Below are 27,760 nucleotides of genomic sequence, written 5' to 3' on the forward strand. Positions count from 1 at the left end.
TCTTTTGCTACACAAAAATATTTTTCTCTCAAAATATTTAATAATAATAATAATTATTATTATTATCATTTTTGTTCAAGCTATAATATATAAAAAATCTTCAAAAAAGAGAGTAATAATAAAATTATAAAATCTAAACGTTCCAAGGCTTTATAGGAACCCCAGAATAATTTTGAAGCTGGGTCCTACGAATATGTTGAAAAATGCAATAAGGACAAGACGAGGAAAATACATTCGACTGCTTGTAGTATTGCAATAAAAAAGGCGTCGCTTGAAAAAGAGGGTGCGGCAAGTCCTCGAGTCTTTCGCGAAACTCTGAGAGTACCTTCCGCTGAAACTCAACCTCAGAAAAAGAGTGCCCACAAGAGAAAGCAACAATTCCGCGATCGAGAGTAGCCGTACCCCCACCAGTCAGGGCCTGCTGCTGCTGGCCCTCTGGTATTGTAAAGCTATCACGATGAGGTACATCCTTGAAAAGGTTTCTTAAAACTGCATTCCAGAGCCGAGTGTCGTTAAGGCTTGGATTTAAAGGTTTAGTGGCAGAGGCTGAGTTAGGAGGCATGGCAAGGATATCATCAGTGAGAGGAGATCCGTCTGTTGCTATTGCTTTTATCAGCTGCAAGGTGACGTCCAGTGTAAACTTGAATGTAAAGCTTTGTGAGTGTTCATCTCTATAGAGTTTAAAAGAAGGAGGAAGAGAGAGATACAGGAAGAGAGAGAAAACAGAGACATCATTTAATTTAGTACAACTAATAGTATGTAATAGCATTATCCACTCTTGCTATAAGGCACTAATTATGCCAAGAGTATACAGACTAGCACTTGTTAAAATTAAAATAATAAAGATTCATTTAAAAGAAAGGAACAGGAAGGAAGAGAGAGGGAGAGGATGAATCAGGAAGGTGGTACAAGGCATATCATGAATGACATAATAAAACATCAGTACTTTACCCCACTCATCCTGTAAACCACATTAACCATGAACATGTACTCACTATTAGTTACCACATACCAACGATGCCATACAATTACACATGTACATGTAATAACAGACACACACTACTCATCATTACTCATTCTTATCCAGAACATTACTCACAATTGCTCATCATCAGTCATAAAAGTCATCATATGTCAAAGGATGACCATTAAACCACTTAAACACTCTAAGATTAATGGGGAGTGGATACACTTCACCTCATACACTTTATACCATACCAAAGGTAATAGTTCACCACACTTGCATATGTCACAGACTGTAATGTATACACAGTCCAGTAGTGCGAGGTTTATAAGTACTACACATGTGCCTATGTCACACAGTGTAATGTATACACAGTCCATTAATGTGAGGTTATAAGTACTACACATGTGTGCCTATGTCACACAGTGTATGAGGTGTCTATGTCATATGGTGTAATGAGCTTATACTGAGTACACATGATGACAGTACATAGTGTCATTTGGTGTAATGTGAGGTGTAAGGTGTAAGTAAACCTCTTCAAAGCAGAAACTCACCTTAGCACACAAAGGTGAGTTTCTGCTTTGATATGCACCTGTGCCATTGGGTGTGTGTACATATGTGTTAATAATATACACATTACCATATCATTATTAATAAAATGATTACCTTCTAAACAAAAGAGAGAGAGGATAAGCGAGTGACGGTAGATAGTTTCCTAGCAGAGTCTCCAAATGAATAAAATTCAATTTATTTTCTTTCCAATATAATACAACCTACACACACACACACGTCATGTGAATATCATGTGACTTCACGCCCACTCACTTGATGAAGGAGGTCGGAAGTGGTTATCAGGTAATCCCTAGTGTGCAGTATATCTGCTGAGTTAGCAGTTAGGTTATCTAAACAAGACTCAACAGCAGTGAGAGACTTAGTCAATGACACCTCTTCACTGCTTGATAAACTGTGTAACCTCCAATATAAGGACTAGAAATAGAGGGGGAGGGGGAGAGACAGACAGATAGAGAGACAGACAGACAGACAGACAGACAGACAGAGGGGGAGAGACAGAGAAGACAATTAGGAGAAAAAGTGATCAAATTAAACTAATATAAAGTTACAAACTACATGTGTACCGGGTACATGCACATATAAATATAATAATAATCATTACTTGTCTCCATTGCTTTTCTTCATTGTAGAGGTTGACCATTGACTCATGATCCTCATACTGCTTACAGTAATGAATGACCTGACAGGTCCTGTAGTAGCCATGTAAGTAATGAATGGCTGCCGTTAAGGAATCACGCCCATAAGAACCAAGAGAGCCTAAGAGGTACATGTTACATACATGTGCACATGTACATGTACATACATGTACATATAAGTGGATGTACATGTATGTACATCCCCATGTGCACATGTACATGTACATCTACATACATGTACATACAAGTGGATGTACATGTACATGTATGTACATCCCCATGTGCACATGTATGTACATGTACATCTACATCTACATACATGTGCATGTACATGTACATGTACATACATGTACATGTACATACTGGACATGCACATACCGTAATTGGCAAAATCAGGTAAAGCCCATCCAAGATCCAGCTGCAATAACTCATCCTCCTGCTGGCGTTCAGCGTTCTAATCAAAGAGCAGGTGTGATTATAATTATTTTAAAGTTAAAATTCAATTGAGTGTGTAACTTCCAAAAAATAAATAAAAATAAAATATTTACATCCTCAATAAAGCAGATACCTTAGAGTGACTTCTAATTACGGCTCAAAATATTGCAATTTTAACTCTCAGTAGATTTGTGGGTACAAAATAATAATTTTAATCACTGCAATGCAATAACAAAATTAATAATTAATAGTACCCGTAGTTAAAAGTACAACAAAAATAATAAAAGTGAACTTACACTAGCTTTAGTTAAAGAGACAGTGGGTACTTGAGGGTTGGGGTTGGGGGCAAAGATACAAACCTTCTTTCCCTCCCTGACACCACTGACCTCCAGACCCAATTGACCGTGATCGTCCCTACCCCACACCCAGGTTATACCACTGTCGTCAATGCCAATGGAGAACTCATCACCAGCTGATAGCAATAGCAACTTATGAGTCTCTAACTTATTGATCTGCTTGGGGTAAGACTACAGGGGGAGGAGAGAAAGGAGAGAAGGAAAGGGAGAAGTACATGTAAATGCATCAGGGTAAAATATAAAAATGAAGAATTTTCTCCTTTTTAGTCGTGGCGAAATTTAGCCATCAACCCTGTACTGTAAGAAGAATTTTCTCCTTTTTAGTCGTGGCGAAATTTAGCCATCAACCCTGTACTGTAGTACAAGGACTTTGGCCTAATTTTGGAGCATCTTGAAAAATTCGTAAAAAATCCAATCTTGATCAGAATCAGCTCAAACTTTCTACTTAATATAAAAACATGTATATGTATCAGAAAATATTATTAAAATGGAGAATTCTCTCCTAGCCATTTTTGGTGAAATTTGGCCAAAGACGAAGGCATTCAGAGTCAGCTTTAAGTCTACACTGTGTTTCATTTATTGATAGTATCTCACCAGCTCTGGTATGTGAGTGTGTCCAATTTGTCCATGTGCATTGCTGCCCCATGACAATACTGTCCCTGATAATAGCAACAATAGACAGTGACAGTTACCACATTTCACCTAAAAATAAATAAACACAATAATAATAAGTACATGTACAGTGTACAGTACCTCTACGACAGGGTCAGTATTATCGACTAGTTTATCCAGTCCGGGTACAACATTAGGAGAGAGTGCATTAGCAACAGCTGGTGAGGTTGAACCACCTTCTCTTCTAGAGCGAGTGTATTGCTTGAAACTTTGAGGACTCTGAGCTGGGTGCTATAAATAAATTAATAAATAAATGAATTAAAAAATAATAATAATAATATACTGGTTTGTGAAGGTTCTTTCCCCACTGATATACAGTTTGATCAGTGCAAACAGCAACCTACAAATGACAATAAATAAATAAATAAATAAATAAATAAATAAATAAATATACACAATGTAAATAGATTAAAGATGTGGGCATGTACTTACAGTGTGTGCTGTACCACAGCCAACTAGATACACTAGTTTATCATTGAGTGCGTATACTAATGTGGGAGTGGTCTGTTTCTCTTGGTTACCATGACCCAGCTGCCCGTACATACCTATCAGATAATAATAAAATACCTCCGTCTCTCTCTCTGTCTCCCTCTCTTACCATTTCCAAAAGTATACAGTTTGCCCTAATTAAAAGGATTATAATATTACCGGCAGACACTAATGGATGCTCTTACATTTTGACTGATGAGTGCCGTGTGGTTAAAGCCAGCTGATATAAAAGAGACCATCAGTTCATCCATAGAGCTGGCATGAGTCGGGAGGAGGACATCATCACAAGTACCGAGTCCTAGCTGTCCATGCACACCCCAGCCCCATACCCATACCCTAGTATAGGAATGGAATAATGTAATGCTAGTATAGGAATGGAATAATGTAATGCTAGTATAGGAATGGAATAATGTAATATCAATTTAGTAGTAGTACAAATAGCACAAACTTATAAACTTTAAAGACATTATATGTATTCATTGAAGTGTTGTTATTATTATTATTATTATTGTTGTTGTTGTTGTTGTTGTTGTTGTTGCTACCTGTGGTTATCGTCCAATGCAATGCAGTGATAGTGTCCACATTCGATATTTAATAATGAAATATTTGATAAAGCAGCAATTTGGACCGGCCTAGATCTTCTCAGTGTATCACCGTGACCCAACTGTAGGAGAGAAAGAAAGCATTATTCTAAATAATACTTAAAATAATGATAAAGTATTATTATTCTTAAGTACCTGCCCATGCGTTGAAGCACCCCAAGAATAAACCTAATAATAATTAATAATAATTAATCAATAACTAATTAAAGGGACATACCCCTTCCTGACAGAGAGCTACAGTATGATCAGCCCCACATGATACTGACAACACATGAGCACTAGGTGGGCGGGGCATCAATAGATCATATGACAGTCACATCACTTACCTCAGCATTGAGAACGTTTCCACTCTTAGCGGAGCTGCTATCTGATTCTGCTCAATGTCACCATGACCCAATCTAAATTAATTATAATTAATTAACAAAAATAGTTAATTAATTATAATTAATTAACAACAATAGTTAATTAATTAATATTATAGTTAATAAAATTATTACAGTACTACTTACTTTCCTTGCTTGGTATTTCCCCAAGTGTACAGCTGTGCATTAATAATTAGTGCTGCATGAGTCACACCACAGCTCAAGACATTAGCACGTATCAACTGGGTACCATCTATGAATGACACCAATGGCTGAAAGGAGAGTTTTGGAGAAAAATAGAGATTATTAATGTTAAATAAAATGACACTATATACTTGCACTCACTCTTAACAGTTGCTCAATCTGAGTGTGCCCGATTCTATCAAACAAAGGAGACAGGAACAATAGTCCTGAATTAGCCGGAGGCTTTCGCTCTCTTTTGTATTGCAAGACTATCAATATGTAGAGGAAAGCTTCAATATAACATGAGAGACTCGGGCTAGTGCTTGGAGAGGAACCACTACTTTCTGTACTGAATAACGACGTGATACTCCCCGTTGAGCTGCTCCTGAGAGGATAAGAGAGAGGCAGAGGTAGAATGGAGAAAGGTCTTTCTGTACCTCTTTAAATTAGAGTGAGCGTATTGTAGCAATGGCTGTACGGTTGAATGTGACGGATCCAATACGCCAGCTAACTGTATCAACATGCTGATATTTAATTCACCAATAACCGCTAATAAATGTAGCAGACATGACTCTAAAATAGACGGCTGGGGGAGAGGAACATAATATATAAGGCATGGCTTGTTACTATGCTTACCTGAGCTATAACGCACTTGGCGACGTTAAAAGGTGTTAATTGGTGAAAGATCATGCCTAAACAGGAAGTGATGTCATAGTGAGGATCATGTGATTTTACCGTTTCCAACAGTAACGAGATGTTCTGCAAATTGTTTATTAGCAACAAGGCTCTCAATGGAAGGAGTGAATGAGCTTTGACCGTTTGACAGTAAGAGGTTTAGTGTCTCGGGAACTTTATGATGCGTCTAATATAATAATAATAATAATAATAATAATAATAATAATAATAATACAGGGCCCTCCCTTTTTGTCCCCCCTTTTGTCTGTTTTGTGTCTTTCTTATAATAATAATAATAATAATGATGATGATGATGATAATGATAATGATAATGATGATGATGATGATGATGATGATAATGTATGGAAAAAGCATGGCGGATTTCCCATTTGATTATGGTCTAGTGCTAAAAGACTCTGTACTACTATAGTACATGTCATTGCCAAATTTCATCAAAAATGGTTAGGAGAGATTTCTCAATTTTTATAAGTTTTTCTGATACACATACATGTTCTTATGTTGCGTAGAAAGTTTGAGCTGATTCTGATCAAAATTGGATTTTTTATGAATTTTTAAAATTGCTCCAAAAACTGGCCAAAGTCCCTGTACTATAGTACAGGGTCAATGGCCAAATTTCACTAAAAATGGTCAGGAGAAAATTCTTCGTTTTTATAACTTTTTCTGACCAATATACATGTTCTTATGTTGTGTAGAAAGTTTGAGCTGATTCCGATCAAAATTGGATTTTTTTATGAATTTTTAAAATTGCTCCAAAAACTGGCCAAAGTCCCTGTACTATAGTACAGGGTCAATGGCCAAATTTCACTAAAAATGGTCAGGAGAAAATTCTTCATTTTAATAACTTTTTCCGATACATATACATGTTCTTATATTGTGTAGAAAGTTTGAGCTGATTCCAATCAAGATTGGATTTTTTATGAATTTTTAAAGTTGCACAAAAACCATGAAATACTAGAAATACATATTGTAGTGTTTTTTTCAGTTTATGAAGCATGCTGTTTAGCATGTTTAGCATGCTTAGCATGCTTTGTGAGAAATCCTGGCTAAAGACCCATGACACTTTTGAGAAAATCATGTACATAAAGTTACATGTACTTCTTAAGTTAAAAATACATATATTTTTTTCTAATCCTCTTATGCTATAGCTTGCATTTAATATTATTGAGTTATGAATGTCAATATGCTGTATAAGTTCAAATTTTTGAGTGTATAAAATTTCGTCTTTTAAATGAAATGTGCTCAAAAGTTAATATTCGTGTGAGCTAATTTTCATGTTCTGGCCATAGTCTACATACAATAGAATGACATTAGAGGTGGGTTAAATTTCGTGGGTTTTAAGGTGAGCATTAAAATAACAAAAATTAACACACCACGAAAATTACCGCGTATACGGTAAACATGTGATTATCACGTGATCAATTACATACTTTAGCCAGCTCCAGCAAAGGCTCCAGGAGTCCTCCTTGTATCAGTAGCTCCATTGCTGTCTTGTGCTCGTAAAGGAACTTGTCGTGTATAAACTGAGTCAAGTTATTCTTACTAGACACAGCACCTTCTAAAGACTAAGAGAGAAACAACAAAAGCATAAATAAAAAAATAATTAAGTAAATAAAAAATAAATAAACAAACAAATTAATGAATGAATAAATAAATAAATAGATAATAAGGCTACCTGTAAAAGGACCTGGTGTATGTAACACTGTAGCAATATGTTTTGGAGTTGATTTGGTTTAGTTGATGCCATCACATTAGTATCGGAGGATTCGTTATAGATTATGTTTTCTATATATTCCAATAGCTCTGATATCCTTTCTCTTTCAATAAAGCACTGTATCACGGTTGAAGCTGGCGTCTAAATAAAATAAATAAAATAATGAAATAATATTGTGTTGCGTAGCAGCAACAGCAGGTAATTTTGAAGCAATAAAATTTGACAATTTGTCATCAGTTAATTTGGCAAATTAGTAACAAAATAACACTAGTACAAAATGATACTTTATGATAGCTTCAATTTTGGCAATTAGTAATTAAAATGTTTAATATTATGTGTCGATCCCTTTGATTTATATATACATGTACATGTACATGTACGGTGTAGCATTTCAAAAAGTAGTAAGTATATAAAATAGGACTCACTTTAGCCTGCTGGTACAGCTTAAGAGCTGATTGATATTCTCCCTTTGACAACTTGAAATCGGCAGCAGCCTAGTGGGAGGGGTCACTGCTGCCTAGCAACCACAAGTACACGCCCCCTTACCTTATATAGTCCACATATATCCAATCTATAAGTGATTGCCAGTTCATCCGTTAGATGATGAGCGTCGCTCGAGAGGGCGTGGTCAAGGAACACAGATTCCGGAGAACAACTATAACAAAAATTAATAATTAAAAGTTAAGAGGTGCAACTTACAGTTGACGACATTGATACACAGCAGTCGCTGTGACGATAATGCATCCGCCTAAATTTGTGGGTGTGGTTAGTTCTCGAGACTCGGCCGCGAGGGACGAAGACTCGAGCCGAGTTGTGAAAAACCCCATGATGGCGTAATGAGAAGGTAAGAGGAACTGCTGTAGAACTGCTCCTGAAGGCTTAAGGGGAGGAGAGTTTATTAATAATAACAATATTTCTCTTACTGATGAAGTCTCCAATACTCCTCTTTGTGCCAGCTCTCTTGATAAAACTGACAAAGTCAACTAGAGAGGAAGAAATAAAAGTGTATAAATTTCAACTACCGTATGGCTCCAAATTTTCGTCAGTCAAAAATTTCGTCAAAATCTTAATTTCTTGTTAAAATTAATTTTCGTCAATAAAATTTTCGTAATTTTTGTTATTAATCCACATACTATCCACGTGGAACAAAAATTTTGTCAGTTAAAAATTTTGTCAAGCAAAAATACCTGACGAATTTGACGGAAAATTTTGACCGACAAAAATTTGGAGCTATACGGTAGTACATGTAGTCAGTTTTGTCTTTTTTTAATGGTCTCTTCATGGTAGAGAAGTTTACCGGTATAACAGTTATTGGTCAAAATTTAATCCAGTCAAAAATTAAATTTTTTGGAGATGTACATGTATGGTCAAAATTACAGTTCATTGAAAATTTCTACGTTTACAATAATTATAGTTGATTGGTCCTGATCCTTACCATGTGGTCGTCAGTGGAGTCATTGTGACTGATGGTGAACAGGATCCTCTCAGTTGAAAGGACTTGAGTGACACCTTCGAATAGCTTGATGGAGCGAATAGGTCTAGTGTTGCAATCAAAACTATAAGAATAGAGCTAAGAGAAAGGAGTAAATTTAGGGGAAAAATAATTATATTATAATCGAACCTCAAATCTAGAGTCACTGAGATTAACGGAGCCTAACATACGAACACTGTTCCACTCTTGGAGTGCTATCTTGTTAAACTCTGAAAATTCCTTTAAAACCACACCCATCAATTAATACATTATAAACCACACCCACTAATTAAGACTCACGTGAAATAGTTTTGGTTCAAATCCTGTTGTATCTGGTCTGAGTAGAATACTCCGCAGTACAGCATCATCATACACCACCTCAAAACCACTTGCCTATAAGGAAAGATATACACTGTACTGTACATGTATTCTGAAAATCCTGCTAATATCATGACATACAATACATGGAACTACATGTACATAAACAAACAAACAAACAAACAAACAAACAAACAAACAAGCAATTTGTGTACTTGCACGTCAGAATAAGAAGCACCAACAGCCTCGTGATACCTTTCCTCCAGCAGTAGCCACCACCACTCACCTCCTCTTAAGTTTATCTGCCAAAAAATATCAATAAATCTACACTACTCATTCTCCTTGTACTACTAACCAAAAGGTTTGTCATGTTGTCTGTTTGTTGTGCTATCAGTAGCTGATCAATACAGCCCCTTAGTCCAATAGAGAATACCTGCTTTAAATCATGTAGATTAAAGAATGTAATCTCACCAAGCTAAAAAGAGAGAAAAATAATAACATTAATGATTATTAATTGCTATATTTCTGTTCTCGTATTTCCGTTCCCATACCTCAGATCCAGTGATGCAGACTTGAGATCCGTCCATGCTATCCCACCATACTATGGCGGTGGGCGGGGCTACTTTATTTATTGGATGAGCAACAGTTAAATCATCCAGTGGACCAAACTTATGACTTGGAGAACAATTCTATAATAATAAAGAAAATTATAAAATGCTGGCTGCTCAAATGAAAAAATTTTCTTAAAGTAGAATTTTTAAATGATGCTCTTTAATTAGAATAAAGTAATTTCAAAATGTTACGCTTAATTAGAAAGCGTTACTTACAGGCATCAGCAAAGTGAGGGCCGGAATTAGATAAACACGTCCATCAAGACAAGCACAAGCAAGCCACTCCCCCAATGGATCAAGCGTAATGCCTAAAATATGTTGACTACGATCCTAAAATATAATGAAAGGAGAGAGACAGAGGTGGGGTGGGGGGGGCATGATAAAAACAAGAAATAGTCCTATACACACGTGTGTACCTCAAACCATTTTAATTGCTTGACTATTGGTTGGCATAGGAAGGGCTGAAGACGAATGACAATGTAACCTGCAAATAAAATAAATATGTATTTACATGTACATGTATCCAGCTCCCTCCCTGTATCTGCATTTACACAAAGCACCCTATCTTACCATTATTGCAGACCAGCACTAATATGCTATAATTCTGAGTCTCTTGATAGCAACAGTGTTCAATGGCTACTGATGTTGTACTTCCAGAGTCTGCATCTACAAATATAAAATAATTTAAAATTATATCTTTAAAATGCAATTAATTCACAATATACCAAAACTACGTAGAGCTGTTTCTCCCCCGGCGGCTGATGAGCTCTCTTCAACTTTAAAAAGGCGATAAACTTCATAGAGAGGTTTGTTTCTTTCCATAGGCTGGGCCGCCATTTTGTGCTTAAGAGGGTTAATAACTCACGTGCTAATCACGTGACTGGCAGCATGTAAGCATGTGTTTAAAGTATACGGAATGCAGTAAATCACCGTTGAAATTGTTAATTAACTAGTTAATAATTGTCTCCGCCTTTTAGGAGGAGCTACAAAATGGTCGTCAATATGTAACTTTTGCTGGAACTTTTGTGAGCAATATCTCTTTTAGAAGGTAAACTAGCGAGTGGCAACCATTTTATTATATTCATAAATCATAATAGACAATGGACTATTTATTGAAAAGAAACATCAGCTGTACTCGAAGTACAAAATTAATTATTATTTTTTTATCGTCATTTTTATTTCTAATCTTTATCTGGCATTGGATGGGAAGTGGTTTCATCAGTAGACCTGACAATGATGATCTACCGATTTCCAGATCAGACTCGATTTATGAACTAGATTCCATCAAAGACTTGTCGTTTTTAAAATGGAAAAGCGAATGTCTTTTCTTCACTTGTTTTGAGATAAATTCCTGTCGTTACGGGAAAGAAAATGAAGAGATGATTAGAGTATACGTCTATCCTTTTTCCGAGACTCTTGCTAGCATGCCACACCTCCAGACATACCCTTCTTTATTGGATCACAGCGATGAGTACATTCAGATTTTGGAGACAATAAGAAGCAGTCGCTATTACGAGCCACTCCCAGAAGAGGCGTGTGTGTTTGTTCCACCTTTTGATACTCTTAATGGACGTCTAATTAATAACAGACTCACTTCATATCTATTGAATAATTTAAAGCTGTAAGTAGCACATTACTTCATTAGGTATCAAAGAAAAAACAGACTGTACATAGCATAGCAATAATACAATACTACTTATTGTCTCTCTCTCTACCTGTTCTTGTCCACGATATCTTTATTAAGACTGAATATCACTGTAAAATGACTCTCGGAACATACAACCCATATTGGGATAAAAGGGATTCTTGTAAAATTTGCCAACGTGTACATGTAATTAGATATACAAATAAATTTTGAAAGATCACTCTACCTCAGACCAAGCAGACCAAATCTTAAATTCCCCATCAGTGATTATTATTATTATATCTTCTTTCTCTCTCTCTCCCTCCCTCCCTCTCTCTCTCTCTCTCTCTCTCTCTTTCTCTCTCCCTCTCTCTCTCTCTCTTTCATAGTTGGAATAATGGTTCAAATCACCTCATATTCTCAATGTTGCCATGGCAGAAGTCTCACCCAAACACTACTGTCCCTGTCTATAACTATGGCAAGGTGTTACTGATGGGTGGAGCTTTTACTGTCTCTAATTACAGGCCTGGCTATGATATATCTATTCCTGTTTTTAATCCTCTCACCATTAAATACGATTATCATCAGTATCACAATATCAAGTGAGTCCAACTATAATTACAATGTGTAGTGTACCGTGTAGCTAGAAATTTTTGTAGCCCAACATTTTCACTAATTTTGCAAATTTTGATAAAAGGACAAAGTTTAATTCTTAAAAACTTAAGCCATGGTAGGCAGAAGTGGATTTGAATTTCTAAATCTACAAAAAAGAATTTTACTGGTTATTTGTAAGAGTTATTGGTTGTAGAAATTTCCAGCCCTTTTCTGTATCAGAATAGACATTTTATCAGAATTCATTTAAATTTTCTACGAGTCACAAATTTTTTATTTATTATACAGATCCCGTCAGTTGTTGTTAGTTATTTTGGTACAGTCCGGGGCCGACCCTCACACTGTTAACCATATAAGGATATCATTGCACCAGGAGCTAATTAAAGGAGGCGTGGTCATGCTCGGATCATGTGATCTCTGTTCACACTGCATCAATGAAAGATGTGACTTTCATGCTAACAAGAAATTACCCTATCCCGATATTTTACAGGTACATGTACATGTACATGTACCTGTACATACATGTACATTTGTACATGTACATAACTTATTACTACATGTGTCATGTGACTCTCATGTGATTATATATACATGTAGGATTCTAAATATTGCATGATTGTTAGTGATGGCACTGGACGTGGTACTCCTGACCTGATGGATGTACTAATGATGGTAAGAGCTAATGAGTGAATAAGTTTATTTTATTTGTTGTGTATTTATTTTATTCTGAGTAAAGACAACTTGCAATGATTTGTGTGAGTATGAGAGAGAATTCAATCAGTACAAGCATTATTATTCTTTTAAAAGGCCAAATTTTGGAGTGATTTTAAAAATTCATAAAAAATCCAATTTTGATCGGAATCAGCTCAAACTTGCTACACAACATAAGAACATGTATATGTATCAGAGAAGATTATTAAAATGGAGAATTCTCTCCTAGTCATTTTTGGCAAAATTTGGCTATTGACCCTGTACTGTAGTACAGGGACTTTGGTCCAATTTTGGAGCAAATTTGAAAATTCATAAAAAATTCAATTTTGATCGGAATCAGCTCAAACTTGCTACGCAACATAAGAACATGTATATGTATCAGGAAAAATTATTAAAATGGAGAATTCTCTCCTAGTCATTTTTGGCAAAATTTGGCTATTGACCCTGTACTGTAGTACAGGGACTTTGGCCCAATTTTGGAGCAACTTTAAAAATTCATAAAAAATCCAATTTTGATTAGAATCAGCTCAAACTTGCTACACAACATAAGAACATGTATATGTATCAGGAAAAATTATAAAATCAGAGAATTCTCTCCTAGTCATTTTTGAAGAAATACCAGGTTTATTTGACTAGTGTTACACAAATTAATGTAGCTACTTGTCTCGTTGAACAAAGAGATAAGGATGGGGTTGGAGATTAAGTGTGACAGATGTAGTTGATGTGAAATATCAAATTCACAAACATGACTAGCCGACTACTAATTTCATAGTGTCATAAGAACATAGTCTCCATCTTACTCACAGCACCAGTCATAATTATTTACAATGCACTTACATGCTTAAATGATAATTATAATTTTTATTTTCATTTTTATTTCTCCATTAGGGGTGTGTCCCTGTTATTATTCGTAATTACGAGCTCGTCCTCCCGTTTTCCGAAGTCATCGACTGGCAGAGATTTGCTGTATTTGTGTGGCTCGAACAGCTGTTCCAATTAATGCCCATCCTTGGTTCGTCTCGTAATGGACTAATTTTAAAACAAAAACAAGTTTGTTTACGCGTGTTTACATGCTGTTTACATGTATTTGCAGGTGTTACATGTATACTCTCGTTATTTTCGCTCGATCCCCGCCATCACCATGACGACACTTGACATACTTAACGATCGTGTGTTTCCAATTAATGCCCAATCATATGAGGTTAATTGGTTTTAATTTATTATTATTATTATTCTTTGATTGCTGGACATTAATTAGGATTGGAATGGACATGACGACAATCAAATTTGGAATGTAAAGGTAATCAACTTAATATTATTCACGACATGTCTCCCATAGCAACTATTAATTAAGATAGAAAAATAAATATTTGAATATATTTAATGAGAAACTAAGTGAGAGGGAGAGGAGCTAAAACTGCATGATTGTGCATGTAGATGATCTCATGAATTGTGTTAAAGAGAAAGTGACAAACATGATTATTGTTATTATTGCATTCTCTCTCTGTGTACGTGTTATAATTATCATTCTGTCTCATACTGCCATGTCAGCATCAGTGATGTTAGATTGCATCATTGCTGATCATGTCATAAATGTAATTATATGTACATGTGTATATACACTCTGTAGTCCATAGCATTCGTTATTCAGCATATACTAACTCCACTATTATTATTATTATTTATATTTTAAAATAAATATTGCGCAACACTTCAAAGGAGTCAGTTCATGTTTTTATATTATTGTTCTGGTACATATTTCTGTGTATTATTATTGATATTGTATGTACATGTAGCATTCTCATATCAAGCTACCCTCCACTAAAAAAGAGGAAGGATTTACAGCAGTCATACTGGCCTATGATAGGTAAATACATGAAATGTGCATGTACATGTACATGTACATGTACATGTACATTTATGTATACTGTATTCCTATTATATAATTATTTTATTTTTTTAGGATTGATAAACTGTTTCAAACAGTTCAAAGTGTTGCACAAGCACCTAGCCTAGCAAAGGTTGGATATGCATGTAATACACGTGACGTGTACATGTAATACATGTGACATGTACATGCAATACATGTGATAGATTTTAACACATTGATAATGTACATGTACATGTACATGTATTGTACATGTGACGTGTACATGCAATACATGTGATAGATTTTAATGCATTGATAATAATGTAATGTATTGTGCATGTGTTGGTCATGCAGTAATGATGTATTTTCTCGTTTTTAGTTCGTTATCGTTTGGAACCATGCTTATAAATCGCCCCCGCCATGTGAGCTAATCAATCAATTAATGAATTGATTAATATGATATATTTTTGTTAGTATCTGACTGGCCGTTTGTTAATAAACCAATCAAAATAATAAGAACAAAGAATAATAAACTAAGTAACAGGTAAAGTATGATAAGTAGTGATGATATATAATACCTAATAATAATATCCAGTATCTAATAATAATATCTCTTTCTCCCATAGATTCTATCCATATTCTGATATTACTACTGCTGGCATTCTCTCACTGGATGATGATATTAACATGATGTCTTCGGATGAAATAGAGTTTGGTTTTCAAGTGGGATAATTATAATAATATAATAATGCTAATAACATTTAATTAGATGTTGTATCGTATTGTAATGCCTGCATGTATTGTGTATACGCTCGTATTTTGCTATGTAAGCAGTTAATTGTAATTACTAGAGTAGCTGATGTATCATGCACAATAGTCAGGCCATTTCTCACACACACCATCACACCTGTCATTGACTCACACACACATTGTACATGTACATGCACATACATATACTTAGGTACACAGCAGCAGCAGCAGCACAGCTATTCAATTAATAATGTATTCTCACACTGATAGCTAGAGTCATGCTGGTATCACAACTTTCTCTCCCCCCCCCCCTTTCTCTTTCTCTCTTCCTCCCTTCTCTCTCTCTCATTCATGTCCACCTGTTAACATTATGTCTTGTAAATATTCTAGATATGTTACTGATACTTTAAATAACAGGTGTTGTATTTTAAATATTTTTTATTTTGTCTTGATCCTTTAACACATCCACTACATCAATCCACATCTTATTAATGTGAACAATGTACATGCACATCCTCTCCTCTATGTATCTCTCTCTTCTTTCCTCTCCCCCCTACCTCTCTCTATCTATTGCACAATACCTGATATACTGTATTGCACAATCATTATCAATAAGATATTGATTTTTACTAAATATGGTCATGATTCTAATGTTAGTATGTACAGTACATATGTATATCATATGCACTTTCTCTCTCTCTCTCTTCATCTCTCTCTCTCTCTCTTTGTTTGTTATGTCACTAATCCCAAATATGTCCTGTACTTTTCTTGTCAGAATTGTGTCCCAAACATCATTACAGATGATTAACATAGTGTCACTAGCATTAAATTTATTTCAGTTTGGGAATTTATTCCTTTCAAGGAGTGTGTGTGTGTGTGTGTCTGTGCGTGTGAAAAAGTTTATTTTTGTTATTATTTTATTTTGAACTCTCTTAGTGTATGCGTGTGTGTTTGTGTGTTCGTGTTGTATGTGTGTATCTTTCCGTGTGAACTACAGTCTCTGTCTCTCTCTTGCACTTGCTGACTCTGTACATGTTTACATGTTTTGTGTGGCCGTTCCTGACAGTGTACATGTACATCTTTATTTACATGTACAGTACATGTAGCTCCCCTTTGATAATCTAATTATGTGATTATTATATACTAGTAAACAACAAGTTACTTCCGTTTCATTTGCAGTATAGCCTCTTTAATTGTCACTCTCTATAGCAGATCATTTAACGGACAGCACCTAGTGTACCAATTACATTCCTTACTGTATAAAATAACCTCCACATAAAGGACACCTCTTTATAACAGGCAAACTAAAGTGTCCATTATATAGAGGCTATACTGTACTACAAATGTATGATTATTGTATCTGTATCATTGTTGTGTTATATTTATAGACGTGGCTAGAGTATCCTGATAGACTTGTTGGCTATCCTGGTCGAGTCCACAGATATAACCATAAATCTGCTAATTGGGTCTATGACAGCGAATGGACTAATAATGTGTCTATAGTATTGACTGGAGCTGCTTTCTATCATAAAGTAATAATCTCTGTGCACTTTTGTGGCTTCATGTACATGTACATGTACACAGTTAATCATTTTCTCTCAATATTAATTGTATCATCTGTATGTGTCCCTCACCTCCTCTCTTTCTCTTTCTCTCTCTCTCCCTCTTTCTCTCTCTCTCTTTCTCTCTCTCTCTCTCTCTCTCTCTCTCTCTCTCTCTGTAGTATTACCATTACCATTATACCTACCTGATGCCCAAGGCAATAAGAACTTGGGTCGACGTTCATTTTAACTGTGAAGATATCATGTTTAATTTCATGATATCTAATATCACTGGACTACCACCTCTTAAGGTAACAAATGTACATGTGCATGTACATGTATATGCCATAGCTTATAGCAGTGTATAGAGAGAAGGAGGGAAAGGGGAGAGAGAGAAAGGAGAGGGAGGGAGAGAGAGTATAGCTACAGGGGCATAATGAATTCAATTTGAATTTCTGATTGTTTACTGCTTTGTTATACACGGTCAGTACGTGTATTTTTAAACATGCTTGCTAATGCGTAGTCAGTACACAGTAGTGCTTTTACAGGACCGATGGGCTTGTGGTGAAGAGGGTGGGAAGCAAGGCTGTCCACATAGACTGTGTAAACAAGACTGTCTCCAGATAGGACTATAATTGTATTCATCTGGTTGGGATACCCTTATTAAAATGACCACAGGATACTTGTTTTGAATGCTGTTATCATTATCCACTCATTTCACTATGGAGGGGATTCTGAGCCATGCTTTAAAGATTAAGATCTGATTCTGATATTATAGGATACATTTATGAGCCTTTAAAATTTACTCCTATCTCTTAATTGCCTTCTCTCCCTCTCTCTTCCTCCCTCCCTCCTATGTAGTCTGTCCCTTCCTTTCTCTCTCTCTTTCTTTGTTATGTACATGTACATGTACATATATTCCTCTCTACTTCCTTTTTGTTTTATTATTCCTGTCTAGCTGTACATGTAGATGTGAGTGTATCTGTACACGTATGCAAGTTGTGTGTGTGTATGGTTTGCATAGGAATGTGCATTGCTGGCCTGTCTCCTAATGGCCTGCACCTGTTTCCCATTCAGCGGAGATTATATTACTCACATGACATATAGCATAATATAATATACATGTGCATGTACATGTACATTAAAGTTTTATCTCTTCTCTCCTCTCCCTTTCTCTCTCCCTCTCTCCCCCCCTCTCTCTCTCCGTCTCTCTCTCTCTCCCCCCTCTCTCTCCCTCTCCCCCTCTCTCTCTCTGTCTTTCTCTCTTTGATATTGATATCTCAGTAACATGTACTTGTATCTTTGCCCTTTGCACTTTATGGTTACATAAAAGTAAAGTTTCGGCTGGTCTGAACACAATAACATATTTATTGTATTATAGCATGTGCATTATGTACATGTAGATAAATATTATTAATCTATGTACAGTGTATGTACATGTATACATGTACATGTATATGTGTGTGTATGTGTCTTTCTGTGTGCATGTGAGAATGCGTGTGAATGTTTACTACTGACAGGAAATGTTAACAAATTTTAGAAAGCAAAGAATAATTACATTATACACTAATTATGAGAGACAGACAGACAGAGAGAGAGAGAGACAGGGACAAAGAGACATAGAGAGAGACACAGAGAGAAATGAGCGGTTGCAATTTAGGATGGATATTCTAGTTATGCTTGCTTAAGATTCCTGTTACAGGCTTTGCTGTTTTTGTACATTACCACACACACAATGTATTGCACATGCTGTTACTATTTTTAGAGCAGTTTAAATGTTACTATTTTTAAAATAAACTGTAAACAATTTCAGTTTGAAAATGTGACTATAAATATACTTACTATCATTATGAATATTATTACAATGCGTGACTTAATCCTTGTAGCCATTAGCTCCTTCCTTTAAGCTATTGGATATTGTTTATTGTAAAAATTACTCCATCATCATCATTGAGGATTATATACCATAAATCAAGTATTACAGGTAGCTCTAATGACTACTAGGCATTAAATCTGCTTCTGTATTCAACCTCAACTTGTAAACAACACTATAGTATACTGTATACATGTACTGTACACTTGCATGTATTATCATTATTACATTATATTCCATAAATTAAATATTAGCTTATTAAGCACTAACATATTGTATTCAACCACTGCCAGGCTACTACTAGTAAACAGCACTATTAGCATAATCCATGTATTAGTACACGTGTGTCATCATCATTCATCATTATAGACCATAAATCAAGCAGTTTTACTATTACTATAGTCATGCAACAACTAAGATGTGCATGTGGCTAGTAAACAGCACTACATCCAGTATATGTACATAAAGTATTATACTTTAGCTTGCAAGCCACAAGCACTCCACTGCTAAGTGAGCATTGAAGACATAGTGTGCCTCTATAATTCAATGATAGGTCATGCAATGTTCTTATTGCATTATTGTTATTTATTATTATTATTATTAGTTTTTTTAGTTGCAGCTGGTTTATGCACAATACATAATAATGCTTGCCTTTGATGTCTAAGCCTTTGATTCTCTCTCTCTCTCCCTCCCTCTCTCTCTCCCTCTCTCCTCTCCTCTTTTGTTTTCATAAAAACAAAGGAAGTTAATCCGCATACAAAGTCATACCATACAACCTTCATACATGTACATGTGCAATATTGATACATACATGTACGTGTCTATGTAATATGCATATTAATAAAGAGAAAGAGAGATAGAAGAGAGATTAATTATATTTATTATTCCAATAGTAAACAAAATCGAATGTGTGGTTGTGCTATAGTAAACATGAGCTGAATCTAAAAGACACATTTCTCTTTATATGATTATGAATAATGATAACAATGGTCTCTTTCTCTCTCACTCTCTCCTTGTGTGTTTACTAGTGTTCCTAATCTTTTGTTGGCTGGCCAATGTAAACATACACTGGAGGAGAGGAGACAGCGAGAAACTACACAAAGATTATATTGTAAACAGTACAAATTTTATAAATATTAGGAATACATCATGTACACATGTATATTGAGTAAATTGAAGATAGAGAGTAGATAAGGATAGGGGGAGAGAGGTAGAGGTAGACTGTCTTACATAAATCTTGGTTCATGTTTTGGCTCCCTCTCATGTGACAAATGGAAGCATTTGTTTATTATAATTTGATATCAATCGCTTTTAGCATTTCTATTTTGTATTGTCTTTGCTAATAATTGAAAATATTGATTATAGCATGTAACCTCTCTCTCTCTTCTTCTTCTTCTTCTTTCCTTAGGTCACTCCGCGTAAAAGATTTAAATGTAAAAACTGTAATACGGAAGGCCTGGTTGGGGATTCTGCTCACTACATAAAGAGGACAGAGTGCATTAACCTTTTTGCGAAGCAGTTTGGTGACACGTTTCCTCTGAAAAGCATCAAGTATCGTCTTGATCCAGTGCTGTACAAGGTGGAGTCAAAGAGGGAGAAAGCTTTTCCTAAAGTTGGTGAACTTTGACCCTCTTCTTAACTCCCCCTCTCTCTATCTCTCTTTTTCTCTCTCCCTTTCTCTCTTTTTTCATTCATGTATCACCAATCACAATCATTTTATAATGTTTTGCTTTTAATTTATCAAATAAAGGAACAACAGTATAATCATTATCATTGTTATCATTTGTTCCCATTAAATTACATTTTTGGATCATTATTTACATGTATATAGATGCACAGAGATTATTTTAGTATATTAGTTAATGTGTTTGGTAGTTGTAGAAAGACACTTCTCTCTCTCTTTCTTTATTTCTCTTTATCTTCTTCCTTGCCTCTCTCTTAACTCCTGGTGTAATCGTCTGGCCTAAAATGACAAGAGAGGATGTGAGAGCGAGCGTTGATTGTTAGTCTTTATCCTTATCAGTAAAAGACAGACTTAACAATGTCATGATCTCATATCTATTATCTAGTATGTCAATAAACAACATTCATTCATATACCTTATGTACACATTGCATTGCGTGTGTACATGTATGTACATGTACATGTACATGCATACATACACCCCCTTATTGTATTATTACTTATTTATTTATTTATTTTCTACTTACAACAGCGTCATTGTTAATCCTGTCTCTAAAGCATTTCTCCATTAGTCTAGTGAATATTGAATTAAAGTAGCCGTACAATCTCTCCCTTAGCCCAGACACGTCACTCAGCTGCACGTCAAGCACATTTCGGTAGCTACGAAGATGAAGGGTTATGATATCAATTGTTGAGAGTGAGCCTGATTCGACCTCATCTACCGACGAGTTAATATCGTACAACTCCAATAATTTGTCTTGGGTGATGTGTTCTGGGTTATCGCGTAGTTCTTCAGGTAGATATGGTGGTACTGCTACTGTTAGCTGCTCCTGTGGCTGGTGATCCAATAGACCTTGTGCTAGCTCTTGGTGTGCACTAGAAGCAGAGCTCTCTTTGTCGTCTTTAGTCTTCCCTCCTCCTCCTCTTTCTGCTATACAAGTGTCAGAGTCATTCTCAATTTGTGATGCTAGGTTGAAGTAGGCTTGGAATATTTGTGAGCAGAAGTCTTGGAAGTCATCATCTCTTGTATCAGACATAGCCTAGAGAGAGTGCATGCAAGAGAAATAGTATTGTATGCCTCCACATACACACAGTATGAGTGTGCTTATACAACTCACTCTTGGTTGAAGGATTTTGGATGGTTTCCTTTTCTGAATCTGGCTTTTGGCTGTGAAAGTATCTTGACAGTTTCACTTGGCAGTTACACTTCTAACGGGGCAGTGACGGTCTTGTAACGAGATAGTATATAGACTGCTCCCAACAGCCTATGTTTTTGATAATGATACCATTGCTGACTCAGCTTGGCCCTCCCACCAAAGCCCGGGCATGCAACAGCTTGCTAGATCTATAATATAGTTGCACCATCAGCAGTAGTCTATATAAAGGGAGAAATTATCTCATAATCTCTCAGAAAAGCGAGTAATTATAGTAAATGGCGAGTCTCCCTGAAAGCTGGGACGGAACACAGAAAATAGTGACTGTGGAAGTAATGCGATCATTCTATTGTGGGAGCTCTGCAGATCCACGTTTTGAAGCACTCGAGGAAAACGAGCAGTTGTCAGTACCACATTCTAGAAGGCGGCAGATCTCAGAGACTCCTTCTCCTCCACTCTCTCCTGTTCCTCCGGATGATATGGTAAGAGAGGCGCTTTGTTGTTGTTATTGTTTTGTTTACTCACACTTATTAATGTGAAGTGGCTCATGGCCTGTAGTGAAAATATTGTAAACAAACACTTTCTCCCCTCTTAACGCTAAACAAAGATCCCTCTTATGTTCAAGGGCTTGTTGTGTTAGAAGCACTTTAAGTGTTCAATGCTAATTATGCCCCATGTCTCTCTAATAGGTCTTTTGCGATTTTAAAGACCTGATGATAAAAATGCTGAGTACACCAACAGATCAGCTACCACCTGAGGAGCAAGAAAGGGCTAGAATGGTTGGGGATAGACTGAGGAGGCTTGGAGACACTATGGATGATGCTTTGGCAGAAGAACACAGAGATTTACTTAACGGTCTCTTGCATCCCACTAAAGAAATTCAAGAAACAATAAGGGAAAGTTTAAGGAAAATTAAGAAGATAACGGCTATGACTGTTGTAAAGGTCTTCAAACTTGGCCTGCTACTCCTCTCTGCCCCTCCCTCCTCTGAGTATGAATATAGGTTGGAAGAGAGACAACTCATTAAAAATATCTTTGACTCTGTCGTTGAAGAGATAACAACCTGGGTAATGGAGAATGGTGGATGGGTAAGTATAGCACATGCATTATAACGCATACGTGTTGTATTTAATTGTAAGTTACTAAAATAACATAAATAAATGAAAAGTGTATAGTCTGCAACCATACACATGCATGATGATGCAATACTTCTACTGTTTTTGACTCATTATTGCCTTATATAGAATCACCATGCACCATTATACAGCAGTACATGTGTATTTTGGATGGATTGAATGGTTATATTGACACTACTGCTGCATGCATGTTCACTGCAGTGCTAGCCTGGTTATAGTATAGCTGCTAATATTCAATTGTTCTTTTGCATGATAAGCAATTTATCACAATGCAGTAAATGAGGCCTCAGCCAGCAATAGCAACTGGTCTTTGGTTAATTTATACTGCCCTAGCCTTTTCTATCTCTTTCTCACTCGTTAGCATCATTATCCATCATAGCATGTCAGGTATTGCGCAATACAATTATAGTACTTTAATTTATTTTTATCACACCATGCGTGCTTGAATGTTTGTGTGAGTTTGATTGTATTTACGTGTAAATAATTAAGATCAATGGCTCTGACATTAGTATACATTACCATTGATCATGTTACAGTATATACAGTATTCATTATCCCTTTTATCTCCCTCCTTCTCCCTATAGGATCAAGTATTAAATTCAACTGATGAGCCCAGCTCTCCTTTAAGGCCTCATTCTTCCAGCACTCCTACATTGCCTCAAGTGTCACCACCCACTGGGTCCAGTAGTGATTTTGAAAGAAACTGGCGTAGTCACAGTTTCTCTGCCTCCCGCCCAGTCCCCAACAGAACAAGACATCTGAGTGAACCCAACTCTGTGCCTTCTTCCCCAACTACCAGAGGTAGATCAATGAGCAGCAGTTTGATGACTATTGGCGCTGCCGCATTTGGGCTTGCATTGATGCACTACCTTCAATCATAACACTCCTCTTATACTTATCACTTTATATATTGCATGTATAATCATTCTCTCTCTCTCTCTCTTTTGTTTGCTCCATATATCACTAACATTAACTAATCATCCTTCACTCTCCCTCTCTCATATCTCTGACAAGTGATCATTGCATTCTATTTAATCAGGACAAATCAAAACTATACACTCTTTCTTTCCTTCCCCCTCTCCCTCTCTCAGAGATGATTGTATTATACCATCAGTTTCTCAGGTAACGCTTTCGTCCTTCGTCATCGTTCAAGCATACAACTCTCTCTCTTCAAACAAAACTAAACAACAATTGACACATGCATCATATTAAAACTTTGTTGATTGTAATTATTGTTCTTGTTCAAAGTTTACGGTTGGTTTGGATTCGATATATATTTACTGAACAGATCTGGAAATTTAAACTCTCCTTTAGCCTAAGGAAATACATAATAATAATAATAATAATAATAATAATAATAATAATAATAATAATAATAATAATAATAATAATAATAATAATAATAATAATTACTATTATTATTATTTAATAGTAACTCACTAATATTAGATAGGCTACTTTAACATCTGGTGTGCGATATTTTCTCAAAGATATAGGAATAGACTTGCCCACTCGGTTTTTCTCTTTACCTGAAATTTAATAAAATTTAATTATAATGCAGCAATAAATATAATTTAAAAGTAAAACACACCCACAAAAGGGGGAGGGTCTGAGTAGTAGCAGTTAATTTCATTAAAACCGCATGACTTTAAGTAATGTACAATGTAGAAACAAGAAAATGGGCAGTGTAAAAAAATTGACTGAAAAATTCGAACCCCTAGCTGCCCTTATAATTTTGATACATATTGATGTCCTGTGTAGAAAGGTTGAGCCAATTCCAACTTACAATTTTTCGAGTTATGGCCATTTATAAAAATTAGCCAATTTCTGAAAAATACCCTGTACTATAAGCCCAGGGTTTCCCATAGGATTTTGGCATAGTGCTCAGCTGATGCATATACATGTACTTATGCTGATCGGAGCTTCTGAGCAGGCTATGATCAAAATTAGATTCTTAAAAGTTGCTTAACAATCTGGTGGTCAAATTTCACCAAAATTGAAAAGGAAATAAATCTCAAATTTTATACTTTTTGTTATGTAGAAGAATTTTTAAAGTTGCTCAAAATCTGGTCAAAATCCCCTGTACATGGTCTCGGGCCAAATTCTGCCAAAATCAAAAAGGAGAGAATTCTCCATTTTAATATTTTTTCCTGATACATATACAGGTACTTATGTTGCGTAGAAAGTTTGGGCTGATTCTGATCAAAATTGAATTTTTTATGATTTTAAAAAGTTGCTCAAAAATCTGGTCAAAGTCCCTGTACTATAGTACATGGTCTCGGGCCAAAATTCGCCAAAATTGAAAACGAGAAAAATCTCCATTTTTTATATTTTTTCCTGATACATATACAGGTACTTATGTTGCGTAGAACGTTTGGGCTGATTCCAATCAAATTTGAATTTTTTGTGATTTTTAAAAGTTGCTAAAAAATTTGGTTAAAGTCCCTGTACTATAGTACATGGTCTCAGGCCAAAATTTGCCAAAATTAAAAACGATAAAAATCTCAATTTTTATATTTTTTCCTGATACATATACAGGTACTTATGTTACGTAGAAAGTTTGGGCTGATTCTGATCAAAATTGAATTTTTTTATGATTTTAAAAAGTTGCTCAAAAATCTGGTCAAAGTCCCTGTACTATAGTACATGGTCTCGGGCCAAAATTCGCCAAAATTGAAAACGAGAAAAATCTCCATTTTTATATTTTTTCCTGATACATATACAGGTACTTATGTTGCATAGAAAGTTTGGGCTGATTCCAATCAAAATTGAATTTTTTAAAAAATTTTATATTGATGAATGCTGTCTAGCTCACTTAGCATGGTTCATAGGAAACACCCAATCAGTCCATATTTCTCAAAATGGATCTGAAATCACCCAAATTTTACTACATTTTTCAATACGTATTGATGTCCTTAAACTCCTTATGCTATGTAAAAAGTTTGAGCCAATTCTGATTATGTGTATAATTTTTTTAATTTCATTATTTGATTAAGTTAACGTACCTCTTTGAATTCTTGTGTTGACTTTATGAATATCCACACCATAAATACGCTCAAAATAATTTTTAATATCAAATTTGGTCATTCTAAATAAAGAACATTTGTGTATATATATATATATATATATATATAATATTAACAAATCTTATTATTTTACTTCATAGGCACGTGACATTGCACGTGATCCTTTGGTAATTCTCTGCCAGGTTTCACTAGCTTCACAAACCAGTCGCAAAGATATATCTTGGGAGCAGGTTTGTTTTGCCTAAGAACAGCCAGCTTCCTTACCCTTGCTGCGGCACCTGCTGTGGCCATGTTTTCTCACGTGGGAGGATGTCACGCCCCTCCCATACATAATTAATCACTATCATGGTTCCAAGGGATGTGAAAGAATCTTTCAAAACTCATTCGCCTGACGGGAAGAAGACACCAACTCGGGACTGGACCCTTAAATTGTTTGATTTTCACGAGAGGAATAAAGGGCAAGACGATAAGCCCATCACAGGTGAATACATTGATGGTGTACTGCTACCAACCCTGATCAAGCCTGGGGATGTGGTGGCCCTGAGGCAAGAGCTCAAGCTAAGAGAGACTGACGTTTTTGTGGCTACGTTTCCCAAGTGTGGCACAACGTGGACTCAGCAGATAGTGAAACTGATCTGGAGTGGAGGGAGAGAGGATGGAAGGGACGTTGATGAGGCTCTCCCATGGATTGACGTAACAAAACCACACGAACTTGATGTAATAATAATTTGTTTAGCTGTAAATAATCTGATTTGAGCATAAACAGATTAATCAAATTGATATTGCTGTTACATGTACATGTACTATTATTACCTTATTGATATATTGTTGTTAGATACTCTGATTATCATTATTATTATTATTATTGCTATTATTAGGACATGCCTTCACCTAGAGGTTTTAAAACCCACCTACCGTACCACCTCTGTCCAGGTGGAGATCCCAGACAATCTCCCGCCAAATACATATATGTTTATCGTAACCCAAAGGACACCATGGTCTCCAATTACCATTTTTCAGTTAAGTTTTTACCCGAGGACATGCCATGGAGCAATTATTATAAAATGATGCTAAGCGGTGACGTTTACTTTGGTAACATTTTTGATCACATGAGAGGATGGTATATACATAAAGGTAATATTATTGTTTAATTTATTTTATTTATTTATTTGTATCAGATCTGCCTAATGTTTTAATCATAAGTTACGAAATGCTAAAAAAGGACTCATTTAACATGATAAAAAAGATATCAGATTTCCTTGGGTACCAGCTCCAAGATGATGTCATTGCTGATATAACAAAACTAACATCATTTGAAAAAATGAGAGGGAACGAGCTAGCCAATAACAGCTGGATGGATAAATATCGAAGAGAAGGGGCAGGATTTATGCGTAAAGGAGTCATTGGAGATTGGAAGAGTTTGTTCAGCGAAGAGGAATCCATTGAAATTGATGAAATAATAAAAGAAAAGTTGAGCGATATTGGACTAGTTTTTGATTATGATCCATAAATGGTATCACATTTTAATAATTCATACGTTGATGTTTTTTTATTGTAATGATACATGCCTCTGGACTAGTGTTTTTCCGTAAACTTCATATCATTAAATTTTTATTTGTCGATATACTTTACATCTATGTCTTTATTGTTTGTACAATAAAATTTTGTGAAAGTTAAAGTTCTTACACAAAATTAATCATAG

General features: G+C 35.6%; 6 protein-coding genes across 6 annotated transcripts; 3 read left to right on the forward strand and 3 right to left on the reverse strand.

Moving 5' to 3' along the window:
• Positions 1-59: 59 nt before the first annotated feature.
• Positions 60-10,953, reverse strand: LOC105316412 (uncharacterized). Its single transcript, XM_020004998.1, has 37 exons — positions 10,804-10,953; positions 10,649-10,744; positions 10,495-10,562; positions 10,295-10,408; positions 10,019-10,156; positions 9,823-9,942; positions 9,683-9,769; positions 9,450-9,542; positions 9,300-9,389; positions 9,114-9,248; positions 8,602-8,661; positions 8,378-8,556; positions 8,225-8,333; positions 8,104-8,172; positions 7,640-7,819; positions 7,395-7,529; positions 6,007-6,133; positions 5,908-5,963; positions 5,709-5,857; positions 5,434-5,656; positions 5,236-5,360; positions 5,053-5,124; positions 4,944-5,004; positions 4,862-4,894; positions 4,667-4,788; positions 4,310-4,460; positions 4,234-4,258; positions 4,068-4,180; positions 3,919-3,975; positions 3,717-3,866; positions 3,558-3,665; positions 2,904-3,134; positions 2,551-2,626; positions 2,139-2,293; positions 1,790-1,951; positions 1,631-1,737; positions 60-671 (listed from the first exon to the last, which is right to left on the reverse strand). The coding sequence occupies exons 1-37, from the start codon at positions 10,913-10,915 to the stop codon at positions 134-136; spliced, it is 4,626 nt and encodes a 1,541-aa protein (XP_019860557.1). The 5' UTR covers positions 10,916-10,953; the 3' UTR covers positions 60-133.
• Positions 10,954-11,044: 91 nt separating this feature from the next.
• On the forward strand, positions 11,045-20,820 carry LOC100636774 (exostosin-2-like). The gene is made up of 16 exons (XM_020005003.1): positions 11,045-11,126; positions 11,176-11,699; positions 12,092-12,304; positions 12,603-12,804; positions 12,912-12,986; positions 13,914-14,075; positions 14,119-14,226; positions 14,284-14,325; positions 14,822-14,892; positions 14,989-15,046; positions 15,275-15,317; positions 15,370-15,439; positions 15,522-15,618; positions 17,034-17,177; positions 17,369-17,497; positions 20,468-20,820. Exons 2-16 carry the CDS (start codon positions 11,179-11,181, stop codon positions 20,684-20,686), a joined length of 2,154 nt encoding a protein of 717 aa, XP_019860562.1. The 5' UTR covers positions 11,045-11,126; positions 11,176-11,178; the 3' UTR covers positions 20,687-20,820.
• Positions 20,784-22,054, reverse strand: LOC100636900 (uncharacterized). Its single transcript, XM_003383380.3, has 3 exons — positions 21,861-22,054; positions 21,270-21,782; positions 20,784-21,022 (listed from the first exon to the last, which is right to left on the reverse strand). The coding sequence occupies exons 2-3, from the start codon at positions 21,777-21,779 to the stop codon at positions 20,975-20,977; spliced, it is 558 nt and encodes a 185-aa protein (XP_003383428.2). The 5' UTR covers positions 21,780-21,782; positions 21,861-22,054; the 3' UTR covers positions 20,784-20,974.
• A 49-nt stretch (positions 22,055-22,103) lies between these two features.
• LOC109588922 (uncharacterized) lies at positions 22,104-24,302 on the forward strand. Its single transcript, XM_020005026.1, has 3 exons — positions 22,104-22,378; positions 22,586-22,984; positions 23,617-24,302. The coding sequence occupies exons 1-3, from the start codon at positions 22,175-22,177 to the stop codon at positions 23,911-23,913; spliced, it is 900 nt and encodes a 299-aa protein (XP_019860585.1). The 5' UTR covers positions 22,104-22,174; the 3' UTR covers positions 23,914-24,302.
• Positions 24,180-26,368, reverse strand: LOC109588936 (39S ribosomal protein L23, mitochondrial-like). Its single transcript, XM_020005040.1, has 4 exons — positions 26,192-26,368; positions 26,038-26,120; positions 24,473-24,561; positions 24,180-24,347 (listed from the first exon to the last, which is right to left on the reverse strand). Exons 1-4 carry the CDS (start codon positions 26,347-26,349, stop codon positions 24,282-24,284), a joined length of 396 nt encoding a protein of 131 aa, XP_019860599.1. The 5' UTR covers positions 26,350-26,368; the 3' UTR covers positions 24,180-24,281.
• On the forward strand, positions 26,368-27,736 carry LOC100637026 (amine sulfotransferase-like). Its single transcript, XM_003383381.3, has 3 exons — positions 26,368-26,775; positions 26,937-27,192; positions 27,237-27,736. Exons 1-3 carry the CDS (start codon positions 26,404-26,406, stop codon positions 27,566-27,568), a joined length of 960 nt encoding a protein of 319 aa, XP_003383429.1. The 5' UTR covers positions 26,368-26,403; the 3' UTR covers positions 27,569-27,736.
• The last annotated feature ends 24 nt before the right edge of the window (positions 27,737-27,760 follow it).

The sequence above is a fragment of the Amphimedon queenslandica genome, unplaced genomic scaffold (assembly GCF_000090795.2).
Source record: "Amphimedon queenslandica unplaced genomic scaffold, v1.1 AMPQUscaffold_13511, whole genome shotgun sequence".
NCBI lineage: Eukaryota > Metazoa > Porifera > Demospongiae > Haplosclerida > Niphatidae > Amphimedon > Amphimedon queenslandica.

Coding starts and splice junctions, on each gene's coding strand:
- LOC100637026 (XM_003383381.3), top strand. CDS start 26,404: ATGGTTCCAAGGGATGTGAAAGAATCTTTCAAAACTCATTCGCCTGAC. Junction 26,776..26,936: donor CAAAACCACACGAACTTGAT/GTAATAATAATT, acceptor TGCTATTATTAG/GACATGCCTTCACCTAGAGG. Junction 27,193..27,236: donor AGGATGGTATATACATAAAG/GTAATATTATTG, acceptor TATTTGTATCAG/ATCTGCCTAATGTTTTAATC.
- LOC100636774 (XM_020005003.1), top strand. CDS start 11,179: ATGGACTATTTATTGAAAAGAAACATCAGCTGTACTCGAAGTACAAAA. Junction 12,987..13,913: donor TGATGGATGTACTAATGATG/GTAAGAGCTAAT, acceptor TTTCTCCATTAG/GGGTGTGTCCCTGTTATTAT. Junction 15,440..15,521: donor AATAATAAACTAAGTAACAG/GTAAAGTATGAT, acceptor TTTCTCCCATAG/ATTCTATCCATATTCTGATA.
- LOC105316412 (XM_020004998.1), bottom strand. CDS start 10,915: ATGGCGGCCCAGCCTATGGAAAGAAACAAACCTCTCTATGAAGTTTAT. Junction 9,543..9,682: donor CTTCTTATTCTGACGTGCAA/GTACACAAATTG, acceptor CTTTCCTTATAG/GCAAGTGGTTTTGAGGTGGT. Junction 5,657..5,708: donor GCTCACTCTAATTTAAAGAG/GTACAGAAAGAC, acceptor TTATCCTCTCAG/GAGCAGCTCAACGGGGAGTA.
- LOC100636900 (XM_003383380.3), bottom strand. CDS start 21,779: ATGTCTGATACAAGAGATGATGACTTCCAAGACTTCTGCTCACAAATA. Junction 21,023..21,269: donor GGATTAACAATGACGCTGTT/GTAAGTAGAAAA, acceptor TTGTCATTTTAG/GCCAGACGATTACACCAGGA.
- LOC109588922 (XM_020005026.1), top strand. CDS start 22,175: ATGGCGAGTCTCCCTGAAAGCTGGGACGGAACACAGAAAATAGTGACT. Junction 22,379..22,585: donor CTGTTCCTCCGGATGATATG/GTAAGAGAGGCG, acceptor TCTCTCTAATAG/GTCTTTTGCGATTTTAAAGA. Junction 22,985..23,616: donor TAATGGAGAATGGTGGATGG/GTAAGTATAGCA, acceptor TTCTCCCTATAG/GATCAAGTATTAAATTCAAC.
- LOC109588936 (XM_020005040.1), bottom strand. CDS start 26,349: ATGGCCACAGCAGGTGCCGCAGCAAGGGTAAGGAAGCTGGCTGTTCTT. Junction 26,121..26,191: donor CAATGTCACGTGCCTATGAA/GTAAAATAATAA, acceptor TTCTTTATTTAG/AATGACCAAATTTGATATTA. Junction 24,562..26,037: donor CAACACAAGAATTCAAAGAG/GTACGTTAACTT, acceptor ATTAAATTTCAG/GTAAAGAGAAAAACCGAGTG.